The sequence below is a fragment of the Falco naumanni genome, chromosome 5, assembly GCF_017639655.2.
Source record: "Falco naumanni isolate bFalNau1 chromosome 5, bFalNau1.pat, whole genome shotgun sequence".
Classification (NCBI taxonomy): Eukaryota; Metazoa; Chordata; class Aves; order Falconiformes; family Falconidae; genus Falco; species Falco naumanni.
This window is the reverse complement of record NC_054058.1, coordinates 23,526,653-23,542,903: the sequence shown is the minus strand read 5'-3', so window position 1 is coordinate 23,542,903 and position 16,251 is coordinate 23,526,653. Positions and strand designations below refer to the sequence as shown.

The 16,251-nt window shown below is 39.6% G+C and overlaps 1 protein-coding gene across 14 annotated transcripts in view; it reads left to right on the top strand.

Annotated features, from left to right (window-relative positions):
- CACNA1C (calcium voltage-gated channel subunit alpha1 C) overlaps nucleotides 1–16,251 on the top strand; it is a 441,725-nt gene that overhangs the window by 289,814 nt on the left and 135,660 nt on the right. For 13 of the 14 annotated variants that reach the window (XM_040594355.1, XM_040594352.1, XM_040594357.1 and 10 more), the window contains exons 8-9: nucleotides 2,009–2,112; nucleotides 8,924–9,096. In XM_040594355.1, coding sequence (XP_040450289.1) covers nucleotides 2,009–2,112; nucleotides 8,924–9,096 — 277 coding nt within the window. Of the gene's footprint in view, nucleotides 1–2,008; nucleotides 2,113–2,487; nucleotides 2,592–8,923; nucleotides 9,097–16,251 lie in introns of all 14 variants that reach the window. The other variant, XM_040594360.1, reaches the window with a different exon arrangement.

Genomic DNA, 16,251 nt, shown 5'->3' with positions numbered 1-16,251 from the left:
GGAAGTTGAGTCATCATTGTACCTGCACTGGTAAATTCTTACAGCAGTTTTTCAAAGTCATCCATACTCATTGTTTCTGTGAATTTCTTTATATAGATAGTGGGTTTCTTTGTAAAAGTCTCATTATCTTCACTTAAATCCAGCTTGGGCAGTCACATTTTGCCTGCCTGATTTCTCCACTGTGATTTCAGGTGAATATTGCTTCCATTTTTATATACCATGATGTTTTGTTCTCTTTAAAACACTGACTTGTTTCACACCAGAGGTGTCTACTTTTTGGTCATGTGGGATGAGATGTGGCTTGCAAACATAAAGAACTATTACTTTATGTTTTTAATTTTTATTTATTTATATTTATCAACTAAACAATTCTACAAAAGTATTAAAAGGAAAGCTGGTTAATATGCTTAGGGAATGTTAGATGTTCAGGTACTTTGTTCTGACAGCTAAATGTATTAATCCTGTGGAAGGAGCTCATGAACTGTTTTCACAGGGGCAGATTTTGAGCTTTTTTTTTTTAGTAAGTCCAGTTCAGTTGCAGCTGAAGGAACTCTGAGATAGTGTTTTGGACTAGCCCATTGACTATGGACTGTTGCCAGACAAGGACTTTAGTGACTGCACCTTGAAAGAAAAATGGATAATGGACTTCCATCCACAAAGAACTGATTATATTAGTGTTACTCTCCTGCCTTGTCTTACTGAAGGTCTGAAATTCCTCTCTTGGGTTGTTATGAATCTTGAGTCATATTGCCTTCCCTGAAGTGCATCTCGGTGCCCATGTATGAAAGAGTGTTTCTTCTGTGATCACAACAAATGTTTAGGTTGCAAAGGAGAGAGCATTTTCCTGGAAGGAGAGGACAACATATGATAAAATTTTCAAAAGCATGGAAAACAAAGGAACCTAGAGTGCTTTATGCCTTTAGGTACTTTCAAGTCTGCAATTTATGTTCATAAATCATTTTAGTGCTGCTGAAAATGGTAACCACCATCTGTTTCTTTAATGATGCTATGTCTGACTCAGAAGATGAATGTTTATGAAAAGTAAAGAAGAAGAGACTCTGATATTTTTTATACCATCATGAAAGAAAGATTCTATTAAGGTATCCAGCAACTTTCCAAAATTTTGAATTTTGAAGGAGACTTCAAGATAAAATAGTGTTTGTGTACTACATGCTTTTAGAATATACACAATATCTTATTATGTGCAAGAGTGACTCTACACACAATACAGGTTCTGTGATAAAACAGTAGTCTGCCTGCTTCATTTGCACATGCCTATAGTAGTGTGAAAGCCAGACCTATGCTTATATCATTCAGTTTACAGTCTAAAGTTCTCTGAATATTCAGTTGTGTAGGAATTAAATTTTGAAGGAGATTCATCCTTCAAGGAGAGAAGTTTGTGAGAAAGTTTTAGAAAACACTTGACTAGGTCAGAACATGGTGAGCCTTGAAAGGACCTTCCTCAAAAGCATACAGCTACTGCCACTGTGGGAAACTATAAAGATGACCAGAGCATTGCTAGGGGAAGATCGGTATTTGCCCATAGTTACCACATGCTTCTCTCTGAGGTACGTGTACCTGTGCTACACATGGGAAGTAAATGTGAGCTGACAACACACCGTGGAAGTGCTTAGCAAAAACTAACATTTTCACTGGCAGCAGAGAGTCATACATATGTGCAGTGGTTAGAAGTTTTGAAGTCATCGGGTGGACCCCTGTGGTGCTGTAAGTAAACAGAAAGTGACAGTCCACAACTTTGAGTGTGCAAAGAAGTGCCAGTGCAGCACATGCTTATATCTCAGCCCATATTAATAACTGCCTGTAAGGAAACAGCTAGAGGAAAAACGCAGTTAAAGGAGTGGTCACATCACAAAGAACATACAGAAACACTTGCTATGATTATGTGTAAACCAACCGCAGGCTCTGTTTACATACCTTTCCATCTGTTCCTTTGCCTAATCATTTCTGCTTTCCCTCTCTGTCTTCTAACTTTCCTTCATCTTTCCAGATGCAGGACGCTATGGGCTATGAGTTACCATGGGTGTATTTTGTCAGTCTGGTCATCTTTGGATCCTTTTTCGTTCTAAATCTGGTTCTTGGTGTGTTGAGCGGGTAAGCTGACAGTTTTGGTGTCCTTTTTCCAATGCTACAGGGCAAGACTCCATAATAAGGGTTCTTCCCTGTCACCAGGATTCTTTCAGAGGGGTTAAAAATCTGAATCCAAGGAAGCTTCACATGAGCTCTCAAATAATTTGACAAAATATTCAAACATTGCAAATAACAATACAGGTAAAACAAGAGGTGTAACTCTCTGACAAAGAAATTCAACCTCAGGGCATTCAAAATCGCTAATGTCAGCCTGTCATAAATTTCCAGGAAACTGGCTATTGAAAATCTTACTGCTGGTGACTTGGGATCTCTTTGGCTGGAGCCTTGCGGTGCTCAGAATCTGAGCTTGTCTCACTAATTATCATTCCACTCTTCCAGGTCAATGATGCCATAGGAAGGGACTGGCCCTGGATCTATTTTGTTACACTAATCATCATAGGGTCATTTTTTGTACTTAACTTGGTTCTCGGTGTACTTAGCGGGTAAGCAGTACCAGGAAAATGTTTTATTATTGTTTATTTTTTAAAATTTGTATTTCTATTCCTACTCTTTTGTTACCAAAACAATGGGCAGTGATGGGTTGATCTCAAGAACCTTAATAGAAGGTCTAGGCTATGGCTGTGCCAACAGCAAAATATGGCATTCCTAATGACATGGAAGGAATCTTTTGACTAAATCAAAGGAATACAAGACAACTCTTTGCCAGTAACATGTTCATCTATCTAAAACCTCTACCTGTACTCTGTTGGATGAGGATAACGCTATGCTCCCCTGTGGGTGAAGCATACCATTCACCATAGAGGAAGAGATTTATAGTAAAATTTCTGGAAGAGTCAGTGGGGCTGAAGGAGGAGTGAGAGCATGAGATAAATCTTTTCACATTTGTGGGGTGAGATTCCTGTCAAATTATGTCTTCTCACACGAGAAATTTTCACATTGCTTAGTATCTCTAATGAACAGCCTAATGGGAGACTCTTTTCTCTGAAGAGTGTCTTGCGCACGTTTCTTCTTCAATAAGCACATCTTCTCTGTTGTGCAAATTACAAGCCTAGCATGATGCAGGGAGAAAAGATCATTTCCCTCGGACCTTTTCTAAAGATGAACAGAGAAGCTGGAGAAGTCCTTTTATTGTTTAAACATTCCTAAGACATCTAGACATTTAGCTGTATTTCAGTTCTGCAATATAACCCTCACTGCAAAGCATCATTTTAGTAGCTTTGATTAAAAACAATTGATATTGTCCCCAGTAGTCAAAAACTTTACTGCCCCTGGGGAGCCACATAATTAGAGGAATCAAGCCAGCAAACATTCCTCGCAAGATTTTTAAAAAAAGATCTCCTAGAATTAGGCTTCTAATTCCATGTTTGGGCATGACTGGGTGCCTACAGCTATTCCATGTACATGGATAAATATGGTATGAGGACTTTTATGCATTCTCTTTTTCTTTGTTTCTAACATCCTACCTCCTTTAATGAGCTCTAAATGAATTTGGTCAGAGCCTGTACCTGTTGCCTGAGTGGGGCAGCCCTGAAATCCCCTGTCTTTTGATCATAAGAGAGGGAAAATGATCTCTGAGCAGGAGAGGACTTGATGCCTCACATAAATTATGTCCTCAGTATTTAGGCCAACAACACAGGAAGGGCAGTAGTAGGACTGGAGAAGAAGATCCACCATTGGCCATCCTGCAAAGAGACAGGTAATAGCAGATCTACAGGAGGTATTACTGCTATCTTCATTACTCTATTGAAGGAGACATGCCGCTAAGTCAGCTGCTGCAAAGAGAAGTGTTTCCAAGCAATAATAGGAGCGGGGGGAAATCCCCAGTAATGAAATGTTAGGCAATAGTCTGTGTTTGGATATCTGGAGAGTGATACTCTGGGTACAATTTTAAAACACAAGCTTCTCATTTCTCCAGGTGGATACATCGATCAGCAGGTAATGATGTCAGCACTAGTGGAGGATGATAACCAGCTGACAGAGGGAAGGTGATCTGTTGTACCACAGGCACCCTCAAGGACCACAAGACAGTGGTTAAAGAATATATAGTATCTGATTGGATAAACTGCCTGTGAGCCCAGCTCTGAGGAGTGCATACTGTTGAAGCACTGCTGATTCCATTTACCTACACTTGGATTTGTGTCTGTACATAATTAAAAACTGAATTTCCTCTCTTTCATTTTTCAACTGAAGAAAGTGTTTTGGGGCCTAGATCTTCCAGCTCCTGACATACTGCAGCTAGACCACCACAGTTAGTAGTAAGAGATGGAAACAGTCTGTAGAGAGAACTGAAATCAAATATTAAGTTCACCTTGTTTGAGCTGTGAGTCACTCTTTCTGGATGTGTTCACAGTGTTATGACAGCTGCACTGTTTCTGCAAAATTTTTCCCAACTCGAGAAAAGTAAAAAGAAACTTAAGAATTCGCATCCATGAAAAAACACAGAAATTATGGGAGAAATGTTCCAAATTTTCTTTGGGCTAAATAAGCAGTTCTTAAACAATTAACTTTCTAGAGCAGTTCTAAATTCTGCTGAGTTGCAAAGTGTCTCCATTTTGCAGATTTGGCTTTTTTTTTTGAGACTTGCTATTGCTATTAGTCTGATCTGTGTAGATGATCCACCTGTCTGTCCTACATAGATACAAAGCAGCATTCACAGGCATCTTTGTATATCCATTCTAGGCATCTCTGATTTCTTCCCATTTATCTATTTCAGGAACTTCACCAAGCATGTCATGTAGGTACACTTCATCAATGACAGATTAGCTTAGGTTTTTTTAATCACTTCTAAGTATGTAAGTGTAATTAATTGTACTCACAAAGACACCCTGATTGCACCTGCAAAATCAAATGCTGAGTTCTGCTCTGCTAAAGAGCTCATTTGTATTTTGTTTTTCCTCAGATATGTCATCCATTCATGGTTCTACTGGTGAATATACTAGTCACATGCTAAGCTAAATAGTATGACAGAGTATTCATGTGCAGAGCTATAATCCTTTTCCTGTCTTGACTGAGCACAATATGAAATTCATGTATTCCAAAGCAAATATCCAGTCAGCAGATAACACAGTAGACCTCTTCAAGCCCAGGCAAAAGGATTCTACATCATTGCTCTGAGCAGTGAAGCCCCTCTTAGAGGTATCTTGGGATCAGAGATGTTCACATCTGGGTTGTCTATTTCGGTCAATTAGTGAGAAAAAAATGGCAGCATGGGTTCAACTTTCAGACCTGCACATATAAGCGTATAGATTCACATTTCTTTTATATTTTGCCTAGCAGTGATCCAAATCCCAGGACACAGACCAAACAAGCAGTTGCCTAGGGCAAATGGAAGGCAGGAGAACAGCCATTTCTTCTGCTTTGAGGGGATCCTGGAAAACCCAGCTGGCTGCTTTTGATGCCCTTACTGCCAAGAAAGAGGTCAGAGTGAATGGGGGCTGGCTATGATTGTAGCTGCTCCTGGAGCAGTTTTGTGACCTTTCAGGGCCTTTTCCTAGTCTTCTCTCCCCTCTTCCAACCATTCCCATTCCTCGGTGTACTTCTCAGGGTGGATGAGATTTGAAGCCTTGTGCTGTACTTTTAGTAGTAAGCAAGAGTTTTGAACTGCTAGAATTCTGCTGGTTTGCTCATTTTGCATCACTTCTTTAAATGTGAGAAATCATACTGAGATCAGATATAGACAAGAATTACTTATATTCCATCATCAGGATGGGCAAGAGAAATTTTCTTTTGCAACGGCACAGGGTACAGAACTGTGTGTTTATGTTTATGATCTTGACCCACTCTAACCTCACACAGAGAAAATATCTCTTCAGAATACTGTGCTTTTTGGTATTCCCATTGGCAGATGTATCTTAGAATTTTCTGGGAAAAGATAGGAAAGTGAAGCAAACTGAAATCTGATAAAAGCAACCAGATTCACCTACTCTTAAACTGATGTTCTCTTGTTCACTGAAGAGAGACAGATTGCTTGGTAGTTCTGCAACCCTTTGTCGACCTTACGCAGACATGATAGTGCAATCTGTTTTGAGAAGACCACCTCCAGACTCAAAATGGCATTTCCATCAGAAAGCTTATTTGGTTGTTGGCCTCCCTGCTGAAACTGCAATGACCATTTATTGCCAACTGTGATGGTGGCAGAGGTAATGTGCACACCTGCCTGCAGTAGGAACTGGACTGAAGTCACCAACTCATTTCACATGGGATGGCAACTGACCATTGATATTAGTTCTTGACTGTGAGCTACATTTGCCTGAGTACAGGCTGGCATTCCACATGGGAGGTGGTTTGAATTGCACTAGCAATTTTCCTGAGCCACCTGTTTTCAATGTCTTAATGTTAGTAGAGCGTAGAAATTAAGATAATTTAAATAAGTTGTCTTCTTTGGAGAGCCATCTGACATGTGGAGTATCATACATTGTACAAAAGAATAAAACATGCAATTGCAGACCATTTAGACTAGGCAATCACAGTATTTTCACTTGTGCCATTAAAAAGCCAGGTAACAAATTCACTTCTATCAGATGGCCAGTGTAAAGACATCATGCTAAAATATCACATTGGTTTAGTCACCTCTCTTGCAAACCTGAGCACCCTTTCAGAGAAGACAGTAAGTGGGACTGAAAGGACCCAAGTTGGTATGCAGCTTAGATGCATCTAACATGAACGATCCACTTCAGTGCACAGTAGGAATTTCATCTGCTGTAGACAGGGCTGTTTCATGATGTTTTCTACTTTGGTTCCGAAATTAGCCCCTTACAAGTTATATCCATGCAAGTATAAATAGTTCTTACTTGAGTAGAGGGCTCAGTCCCTTTCAAAATTGGACGCATTTGTTGTAGATTATAAAATACGATCTTAGGAGCAACAATTGGAATATTGGGATTTGATTTATCAAACAGGCTTAATAATACATAGCTTCATTCGGTAATATTTTTTTGAGTTAATTTATTAATTTGGATAAAGCACTATGTTAAACCCAGAGGGAAGTAGTTATTGGAGCAGAAAATATAACTGCTATTGATTGATTTTTTTCTAAAATTCTTTGTATGTTTTTTATTATTGTTGGGGATTTTTGTTTGTGTTGCTCCCAGCATGAGAAAATTTGATTTTTCATTCTTGCCATGCTTGCAATAGCTGTCTCTGCCTTGTGGCTAAGTGTGGTCCCAGGGCTGACTGTGTTCTACCTTCAGACCTGAGAAGCCAATGATTCTCTGCCTCATTTCCACCTTCATTATTACATTCCCATAGGATGGGCAGAACCCTCAGCAGTGTGACAGGGGTGAAGATCACACAGGCGTCCTTGGTCATGTAGTTGAAATGAAGGCATCATCCTACTTTCACTCTGTTGCTGTGCAGGTTTCATGCACAGCTCATGATATTGAAAGCCTGATCCAAAGCCTGTGAAGTCAATGGAAATCTTTCAGAGGGAAGTACTTCACCATCACTGTCAGAAAAGTACCTCCATCTCAGTTGCTTGAGAACACTTCACATGGGACTCATTAACATTTTGAGTAAGATTTTCATAATCCTAATATTATCCCACCAAAGTTAGTGGTAGGTTTCCTGTTTGATCTTGCAGGAGCAAACCTAAGCCAAACATTTTGTGGATGTTTTTTTTTAAAAAAAGCAGTTACGGTCATCAGCCAGGGTGGTGGATAATGCATTGGAGAGTGACGTTACCTCTCATTTCTAGAAACAGTGGGCCATATTATTTGCTGTGTGTGCCTTATGTAGCGATCTGCTTCAGCAGATAGAAGACAATGCTTAAGTAATCTTGGTCCAGCACTTTTCAGAATCATTAAGCTTACTTATTAAAATACAGGTGTTAAAACCTGGCTTGGAACCAGAGGAGAGTCTCTAAATACAGGTAGGTCAGCATTTCTAGGAAAAAATGATACAGTATAGGGGTGTCTGAAAGAGAGGAAGAAACAGCACCACAGCCAAGAAGAAGGTAAAGCAAGCACCCAAGTTCATAACTAAGCAACGCAAAATTCTTGTTCCTATGCCCTCTGTTTTAAGCCTGTATTCCCAATAGTGGTCTTTCATAAAACTATCAGATGTCTACCATAGTTCACTTTCTGGCAGAAAAGTTTGTCTACCCATAATTTCTTATGGTTTTCTACCCAACCTGATATTTGAAAAATATGTTTCATATCAGACAACCTCAAATACTGAAAGTCTGCAGTAAAACATTGAAGTTTGATTTTTTAAAATATATTGTCCAGTACTGTGGGTGAAATTGCCTGCAATTAAATGTGTACAGAATTGTGAGTACTGCTAATTTCACTTATTACAATTACGCTAATTACAGTTAGCCCAGTTTAATTGTTATTACACTTATAATCTTAAAGGCAAATTGAAACCTGGCTAAAAATTAGAACCATCATCTCACTCTCCAGATGTCAGATTATTGTCAAACAGTTCATCATTGAATTAAATTAACCATTATTTTTATAGATATCTATGCATAACTGTTGGAGAATATCAAGTGGTAAAGAATATTAGAAAGTGTATGGCATTGTACATGAATGTTACATATGCATTTTATTTGAATTGTCCATCAAATGTTGAGAATGAAAGGGTTAAAGAAGGTATTCTTCTTTTCCTAAGTATTGGTAAAAATGTGGACACTCCAGCTGTTTTACATGTGTATCTAGCAAGGATACTTCATTCATGTGTCTGTCTTAAAAGAATAGAGAAAGCTGGGTGTGCTACACAGAATGTGGAGACTTTCTAGTGGACATCAGTCTAACCCATTGTTTTTCAATCTCTTCCTCCCTCCGCCCATGTCCTGTCCCTCCCTCCCTCTTGCTAGGGAGTTTTCCAAAGAAAGAGAGAAGGCTAAGGCTCGGGGTGATTTCCAGAAGTTACGGGAAAAACAACAGCTAGAGGAGGATTTGAAGGGATACTTAGACTGGATAACTCAAGCAGAAGATATTGACCCAGAAAATGAAGATGAAGGCATGGATGAGGAGAAGCCTCGAAACAGTAAGCAATTTTCTTCTCTTTTTCTCTCTTTCCATGCTTTTAACAAGAGAGCCCATGCCCACCTGCTGTAGTGCTGAGATGGCTTATAAGGAAGAACAACTTCTTCCTAAGACTCTCACTATGCTTATACATGATTCCAGTGTAATATCTGTACAAAACTGTGGGAGGGAGAAATATGTGTGGAATAGTTGATATTGTTCTGCAGATCCTCAGTTTATTGTCTGTGATACTGACATAAGATCATGGTATTAAACAGAAAAAGCGATGAATACTTGCTGTTAAGGCCCGCTACTGAGATAAGTTTTAAAATATACATCTGTCTCCTATTATTTAATTGCAGTTCAGTGATGCAGGCTGTTTACACATGGTTAATTCCTTTGAATGCAAAGGTTTCTAGGCAAAGCAGTGCTACAGTACCGGAGAGGGGCCAAATCAGCCCTGTTGTACATTAAGTGGGCCATCTGTAACTCCATTGAAATCAATAACATTGTGTTTGCTTTTGCCAGGCTGGAATTAAGCTGTGAAGTTTCATGTAAGGGAATTATCTCTTTTTCTTCTATTCTGGAGTTAAGATGTTTGTGCAAAGTGAGAATTCACCAACTGTCTCTTCTTATTAGAAGTCCTGAAGAAGGAAGGGCTTGAGGAAAGCAGCAATTCCCTAGATTTCATTACCTTCATTGAATCTTTGCCTTCCACCTCCTCTTTTACCAATAGAAGCTGTGTAGCACTTCAGAAACACCAGAAATTTTCATTATGGATTATGCATTTGGGAAATGTCAGACTTGGAACCTTTAGACAGTTATATAGTAAAATGAGCACTGGCTCTACTCTTGGCTTTCATGACCAAAATGTGCATTTGCCTAGTCTGGTTTTGAAAGAGAAGACATGAAACATTTCCCTAGTGATCACCCTTTCTACCAGGCAAGCAAAATCCACAGGATTCTCCAATCAGAAATGTATATTCTAGAAACAGGAAGACTGGACATGGGAAAGTTTTCCCTACAGAGTAAAGCAAGGTTTGTATTAGATGCTCATTCTTTTGGAGAGTAAGCACTACTCCCTATTGCTGCCAGAACATTTAAGTTATTTTAGAAAAAAATGATAGGGTGATTAGTATCAGGTTATACCCATGATACTTAAGTATCTGGACCTGAAGGACTCACTGGGATGTCTTGCTCAGAATTCCCCCAAATCAGGTTATTTTGATCTTTATGCTGGTGTCTTCATAGCTTGCTTTCACAATTTAACCTTAGTAATCACTCAGAAGTTAATTTATTATTCATGGTCAAAGTTTGAAGCCCTGTGGTTTATAATACATGGAAGGTGATGTCTGGTGATCCAAATTAATTTGTATGTAGGCAGAATTGCCTATTAAAAGAAAAAAAAAAAAAAACCAACCAAAACACTACAGTAGTGGGCTGTGGTTGGTATATTTATGTGATGTCTGAGTGGAGAGGACAAGGGCTGGGTTGCACACAACTCCACTGAAGTCTTCAGAAGACTTTCCATTGACTTCAGTGGAAATTGGGTCAGGTTTATCACATATCTTCTTACAGACGTGCCTACTAAAGAGAAATATAGCCATAGTGATGAAGTAGCGTGATGAGAACTTGCCTTGGTTACTCACAGATCTGAAGTTTTTCCTTTTTAATTAACATAAAAATAATGCTGCTTTGGTAACAGCATTAGGGAATATGTCAGACTTAGGTTCATTGCATGTGCTGTAGGGTGGAGTCAATCCACTTTTGAGCTAACAAGCTCCTTTTGTGGGTGGTGATGGTAAGAACTGAAAGATAACGTACCTTCAGCTTGTTTTCAGTTCTTCCTGTTCAGTTTAAGGTGAGCTTTGTAAGGCATGGTTTACAAAATCAGTCCTCTTACATCTGACAGGTTGTCTAGAGTTTCTCACAGTAGGCTGTTAATGGCAGAATTATATACTAGCAGCAAACTCACTTATTACCCATTTCTTTTCTAAACTATTAATGAATAGAGTATCTTCAGTGCCGTTGGTTCCAAGTGTGAGGTCTAAGGGCAGTGGTTGCTGACTAGTCCCTAGTACACAGCACATTCTCTGCAGCTTTGGGTCACTTACCCACTTTTGTTCCATGACAGACCAGGCTTGGGAACAGATGTCTGCAGTGCCTAGCATTGAACAGTAGAATTATGCATCTGTTGAGAGTAATTGCTCAGGATGTGAAGGAAGGCTGTGGACTGATTTTGGCCATGTACTGGGGACAACGGTCATGCTAACAAAAGTCTGCATAAGAGAATAGGAGAGACCAAGCAACTGGCTCAGTCCATGAAGTTTATTTACCTGTTCTTTTGATGTGTGTGCCCCATCTAGAGCAGGCTGTTGATAGCAGTATTCTTGTCACATATGGCCTGCATCTGTGAATGCCAAATTAACCCTTCTAGCTTTGGTGTACTGTCCAGTGCTGTACTTTGGTCTCCCTGCCACAGGCTTTTCTGACAACAGAAGTAAAGGGTCTCAGTGCTGCTATGCTCTGGTAAGGAAGCAAATAGCCTCTGGGTCAGATGGTAAAGAGCAACACTCCCCTGCCCCACCCCGAGGCCAATAACAATACCTGGATAGATGTCCTAACCTGGCAGATTTGTGGAACTTACATCTTGGCCTTTTGTATTTCATAAATCGCATTCATTTTTCTTTTCCAGTAGGCTATTGTATTTACTTTTGCACAATTGCAAGTACCATATTGTTTAAGCTAGATTGTATTTCTTGCTATTTCTGAATGTCAATCCTTACTCAAATGACAAGTGAGAATGTATTTTCAAAGCCAAACGGCTTGCAGATGTCCTCTACTAAGATGTCATATTCGCTTATTGGTTGTCATGCTTATCTGTCATGTATGTCACATGGGAAGAAAGTCCTGGTATATGTATTGCACCTAGCTATCCTACATCTTGCTTATCCTACTGCTTATGAATATACCTTCTGCAGAGCCATCTCAACCCATTCAGGTGCTGGAGACGAGTTTACTAACCAGGTCTGACAAAGCCTGTCTGCTCTCCCAAAGCTGAGTTGTGTTGCAGCTGTACTGGTAGATCGGCTAGAAAATGGGTTGGATGAACGCTGTGTAACAAAATCAAACGGAGAAATACAGATCTTTTGCTTAATGGCTTCAGCTTAAGATAATACCACAGGAAAGGTCCCATGAGTAAGTGACAGTGTTTTGTTTAGGGTTTTGTGGGTTTGTGTGTGTGTGTTATCTACTGTGTTGAATGTTTTGGCATTCGTGCAGTCAGTCACTAGTAGGGTTAAACTGCGGGAGATAGATGGTATTAATTCTCTTCCAGAAACCATCTACAAAATAAGCTCGAAGTATAAGGGACAGATGGCATAGTTGTAAATTCCCTCAGGAATCCCTTTGGCTCGAGCGCCCCCAAGATGTTTAAATCCCACCTAATAGCAGTGATGAGCTTACATCACCGAGGCTCCAATGTCTTCCTTGTAGTCTCGTGTTTAGCTCTTGCTGAAAGAGTTCCATTGCCTTCTATGCAGCTTCAGTGTGTTTTTCTCTCAAGTGCTCTTCAAAGCTCACTGCCTTCTGTCTCTAATACGTCCTGAACTCCACAGAAAAGTGTCCCTGCCTCTCTCCAGCACACTTTTTTCAGTCATTACTTAATTAATAATGTTGATTTTTAAGGTATCAGCCCTCAGCCTTTCAGATAACAATTCGCTGAAGTGCACAGGGCAGTTCAGACCTCCTTAAGCCGTTGGTTTAGCTCAACAAACTTTAGGGGTTGCCTTTGCATCAGTTATTGTACTGATTTTCAGGAGATGTGGGCTCCTGCCTGAACTCTGACAGTGATTCACACAATTACTTTAAGGAAGTCACATCAGGTTTTGCTTCTTCAGTCTCCCTTTGGAGATTGTTTGGGGTTTTTTATAAAGAACATCAGAAGATTTCAGAAATTTCATTAAAATATACTTACTAAACTAGAGTGTCAGCTAATGTAAACTCTGAGATTCAGCAGTTTACACCATCTGGGTCTGACCCAGGTAGTCTACCTAAACTGAATCATCCCAAACACAGAGAACATATGTTCCCTCTTCTCTGTCTTTGGCTGCAGATGCAGGTTTTGCTGTCTTCTCACTCCATAGAGGGGGCTGCCTGCCTGTCAGCATGTGAACTGCTGCCTGTAAAACAGAACACAAGGTGGAAGAGAAGAAAAATTCCCTTGCATCCCTATTTGGTTTGATTGCCTGTGCCAGCCTTTAGGGCATCATCAGTCACATTTTGTGTATGCCACTGTATATTGCTATGTATATGCCAAACCAAGTCTTATTGGGTGTTTACAGCCCTTAATGAAATGGTCAACAAGTCCAAGCAATACAACAGCAAGGACCTTAGTGGAAGAAAGAGTAAGAAAGGAAGATAAATGAAGTCAGAATTGGACAATCTGTGCAGCCTTTAGCTGATGCTCTGCAAAGCAGAGGTCTTGGCATTCTTCTGGGAGTTTATTACCAGGCATCTCTCACATGCATTGAGAACATTCACAGAGCAGGCTGAATTTATTCTCTGTGTTTTGGGAAGTACATGTTTGATGCAGTTTTTCCTTGTTTGCAAACATGATTATGCCGTTATGGCAGATGTGAGGTGGGAAATGTGAAAAGGCTTCTGGGGGCTCTTTGTGTTGATGGTTTTTTTTTTTCTGTGCTCTTTCCCTGATGGATTCCACATGGGAAGAAAACATTAATTTGACAGAGGAGAGAAACACATGTCATGGCACAAAGCAGTTACTGAATTTCAAAATTACATGATAGCAAAGAGAGCTGTCCCCCCTGTTGCCAGAGTAACTGGGATTTTGCCCTTTTATTTCTTCTTGAGAGTGGTCTGGAATGCATCTGTTTTGCAGTGGGCAGAAGCAGGAAACCTCAATCCAACCCAGATTCTCCTCCTATTGAAATTAGTTGGCACAACTCCCATTGACTGCATTGGGGTCAGGAAATAGCTGTGAATGAGCAGGGAGAAGTAATTTGATGTTTCTGACTGCTCAGATTTTGCCCTCCCTCTGTTTCCTTCTATTTCAGTTCTATTTGGTGCTGCTGTCTGCAATGTGAGTATGACCACATTAATATCAACCAAGTCCCTAAAAGTAACAGAGCCCACTGCTTGGCCTGGGATCTGATAACAAAAGCATTCTGTGATTCAAGACAACTCATTCTTCTAGTTAAGTCATATCCAACATAGTACTGTAAAGAGCTGATTTGTAAGTAGCTACCCTACAGAAATTTAAAGTCTAATCGTACTCCAGGGCTCTATTGTAATGGGACTGATGGCTATAGGTAATCAGGTTTTCATGTAACAGCAGAAAAAGTACAAATCAATGTGTTGCCTATCAAAAGCACATAGCAATACATCAGATACTATTAAATAATGAAAGGTGTGGGAAGGAGGTTGACCGTATGTGCATATTTATGCCCCAGCTAAAGTAGGAATAGAAAGTGCCCAGTTGAAGTCAGAAAGTGCAGAAATACAGACAGGTTCTAAAATATATGAAAACCTAAGCTGTTTAAAAATAGTGTCTTGAATCTTCACCTTCAGAGCAGTTGTGGTAGTGCGTTAGTGGCCTTTGGAAATGTTTGCTAACATCTCAGTTCACTGCCTCTAAGGAATCAACTGCAACCTAACTTTTTGGTTGACCACAGATTTTCTCTCGCTCCTACAACTGGTGTTACCTGTGAACTCCACTAGTCATGACTAGGCAGTAGAGTGCATTTAATCACAAGCTTGTAAGAGTCTTCCCTAGAAGAAAAAGGTTTTGAGGCAAGGAGGAAGTTTTCAGCTGCAAAAGTAAGACTTTTAGAAGAAATGGGGACCTGTTGGACCATTAGAACTTTTGGAAATTCTTTGTCTTTCATGAAAACGCTTTGTGCTTCTGAACATCAGGCCAGAAATGAGAACAGGAGGGCTGCTGGTTCAAACAGGAGAAGAAAAGAATTTGAGAACTCCAGAAATAGAAGCCTCAGTAATTTCAACCCAAACAAGGTTTTATTCCCAAGAGCTCCAGTAGTAGTTTGACTGTATTACATAACAGGGATGAAAGCATGATCACCTTTCTCTGAAAGTTCAGGCTTTTTAGGATTTATCTATCCAATTTCTGTTGACTTAGTTTTGCAAAGTCAACTTACATACCACAAAGAGTCTCTGCTGATTTCAGTGAGGCCCTGTACCAAATACTTTCCATTGACTTTAATGAAAACTGACACTAAATCCTGTGCAACCCTTTGGGAAAGTTAGCGGGTTTAAGTTGTTCGCTAGAGAGAGTTTTGTGTACAGATCTAATCAGGATACCAAGATAAAAGAACACCAACTTGTTCAATTTTTATATTTAGTAATTCGATATGTCAGCTTGCTGTGGCCTCCAATTCGTGTGCTCAGTGTACTGGTAAGGAAGAAGCTTATTACTTTCCAAGAAAATAGCATGGTTCTGTGGGATAATGTCTAAGGTAGAAAATATATAACAGGATTTTCAAAGACTTAGTTACAGGCCAAAATTTCAGGATGACCTAAAAAACTCTTGGTCCATTTTCTATGATAAAATTTAATGGGGAACTTCACAGCTAGGGAATTAACATGCAAGATGCAGAAGGTAAAATGAGAGAGAGTATTTTTACACAATGCCTATTTTAAATTCAATCTTGACCATTGCTGCCTTAAAACTTACGTCTTTTTACTCTGTGAACAGAAGGATGGCATACTGAGTTAATTTTTGTCTCCTGTTTAACACAACACACTTGAAACACACTTGAACTTGTCTGTTGACAGCAAGTCAGTTCACCCTCATTTATTCTAGTTTCATCCACAGAATTTGTCCCTGTGTATCTCACAGACACATGGAAGGACATGGGCAACCACCCTTTGACAGGCATGTACAGCTTGGTATTTTAGAGGATTTTTGCCTATTGTCAAAAAGCAATTAAAAAAAAAAAAAAAAAGCAGAGTGCTCACACGGGATTTAAGGTCATCTAAGCAAAAGCTGTAAGAGGCACAGGCTGGAAAATGAAACCTTTATCTGTTTAGTTCCTCTAATACCAGTTGGTGATTTGAGAATGGTGTCATACAACCTGGTTGCATTTTGCTTTCTGTGCATAAATACAAGGAAATAAAAGCCAGGAAATAAAATGATTTA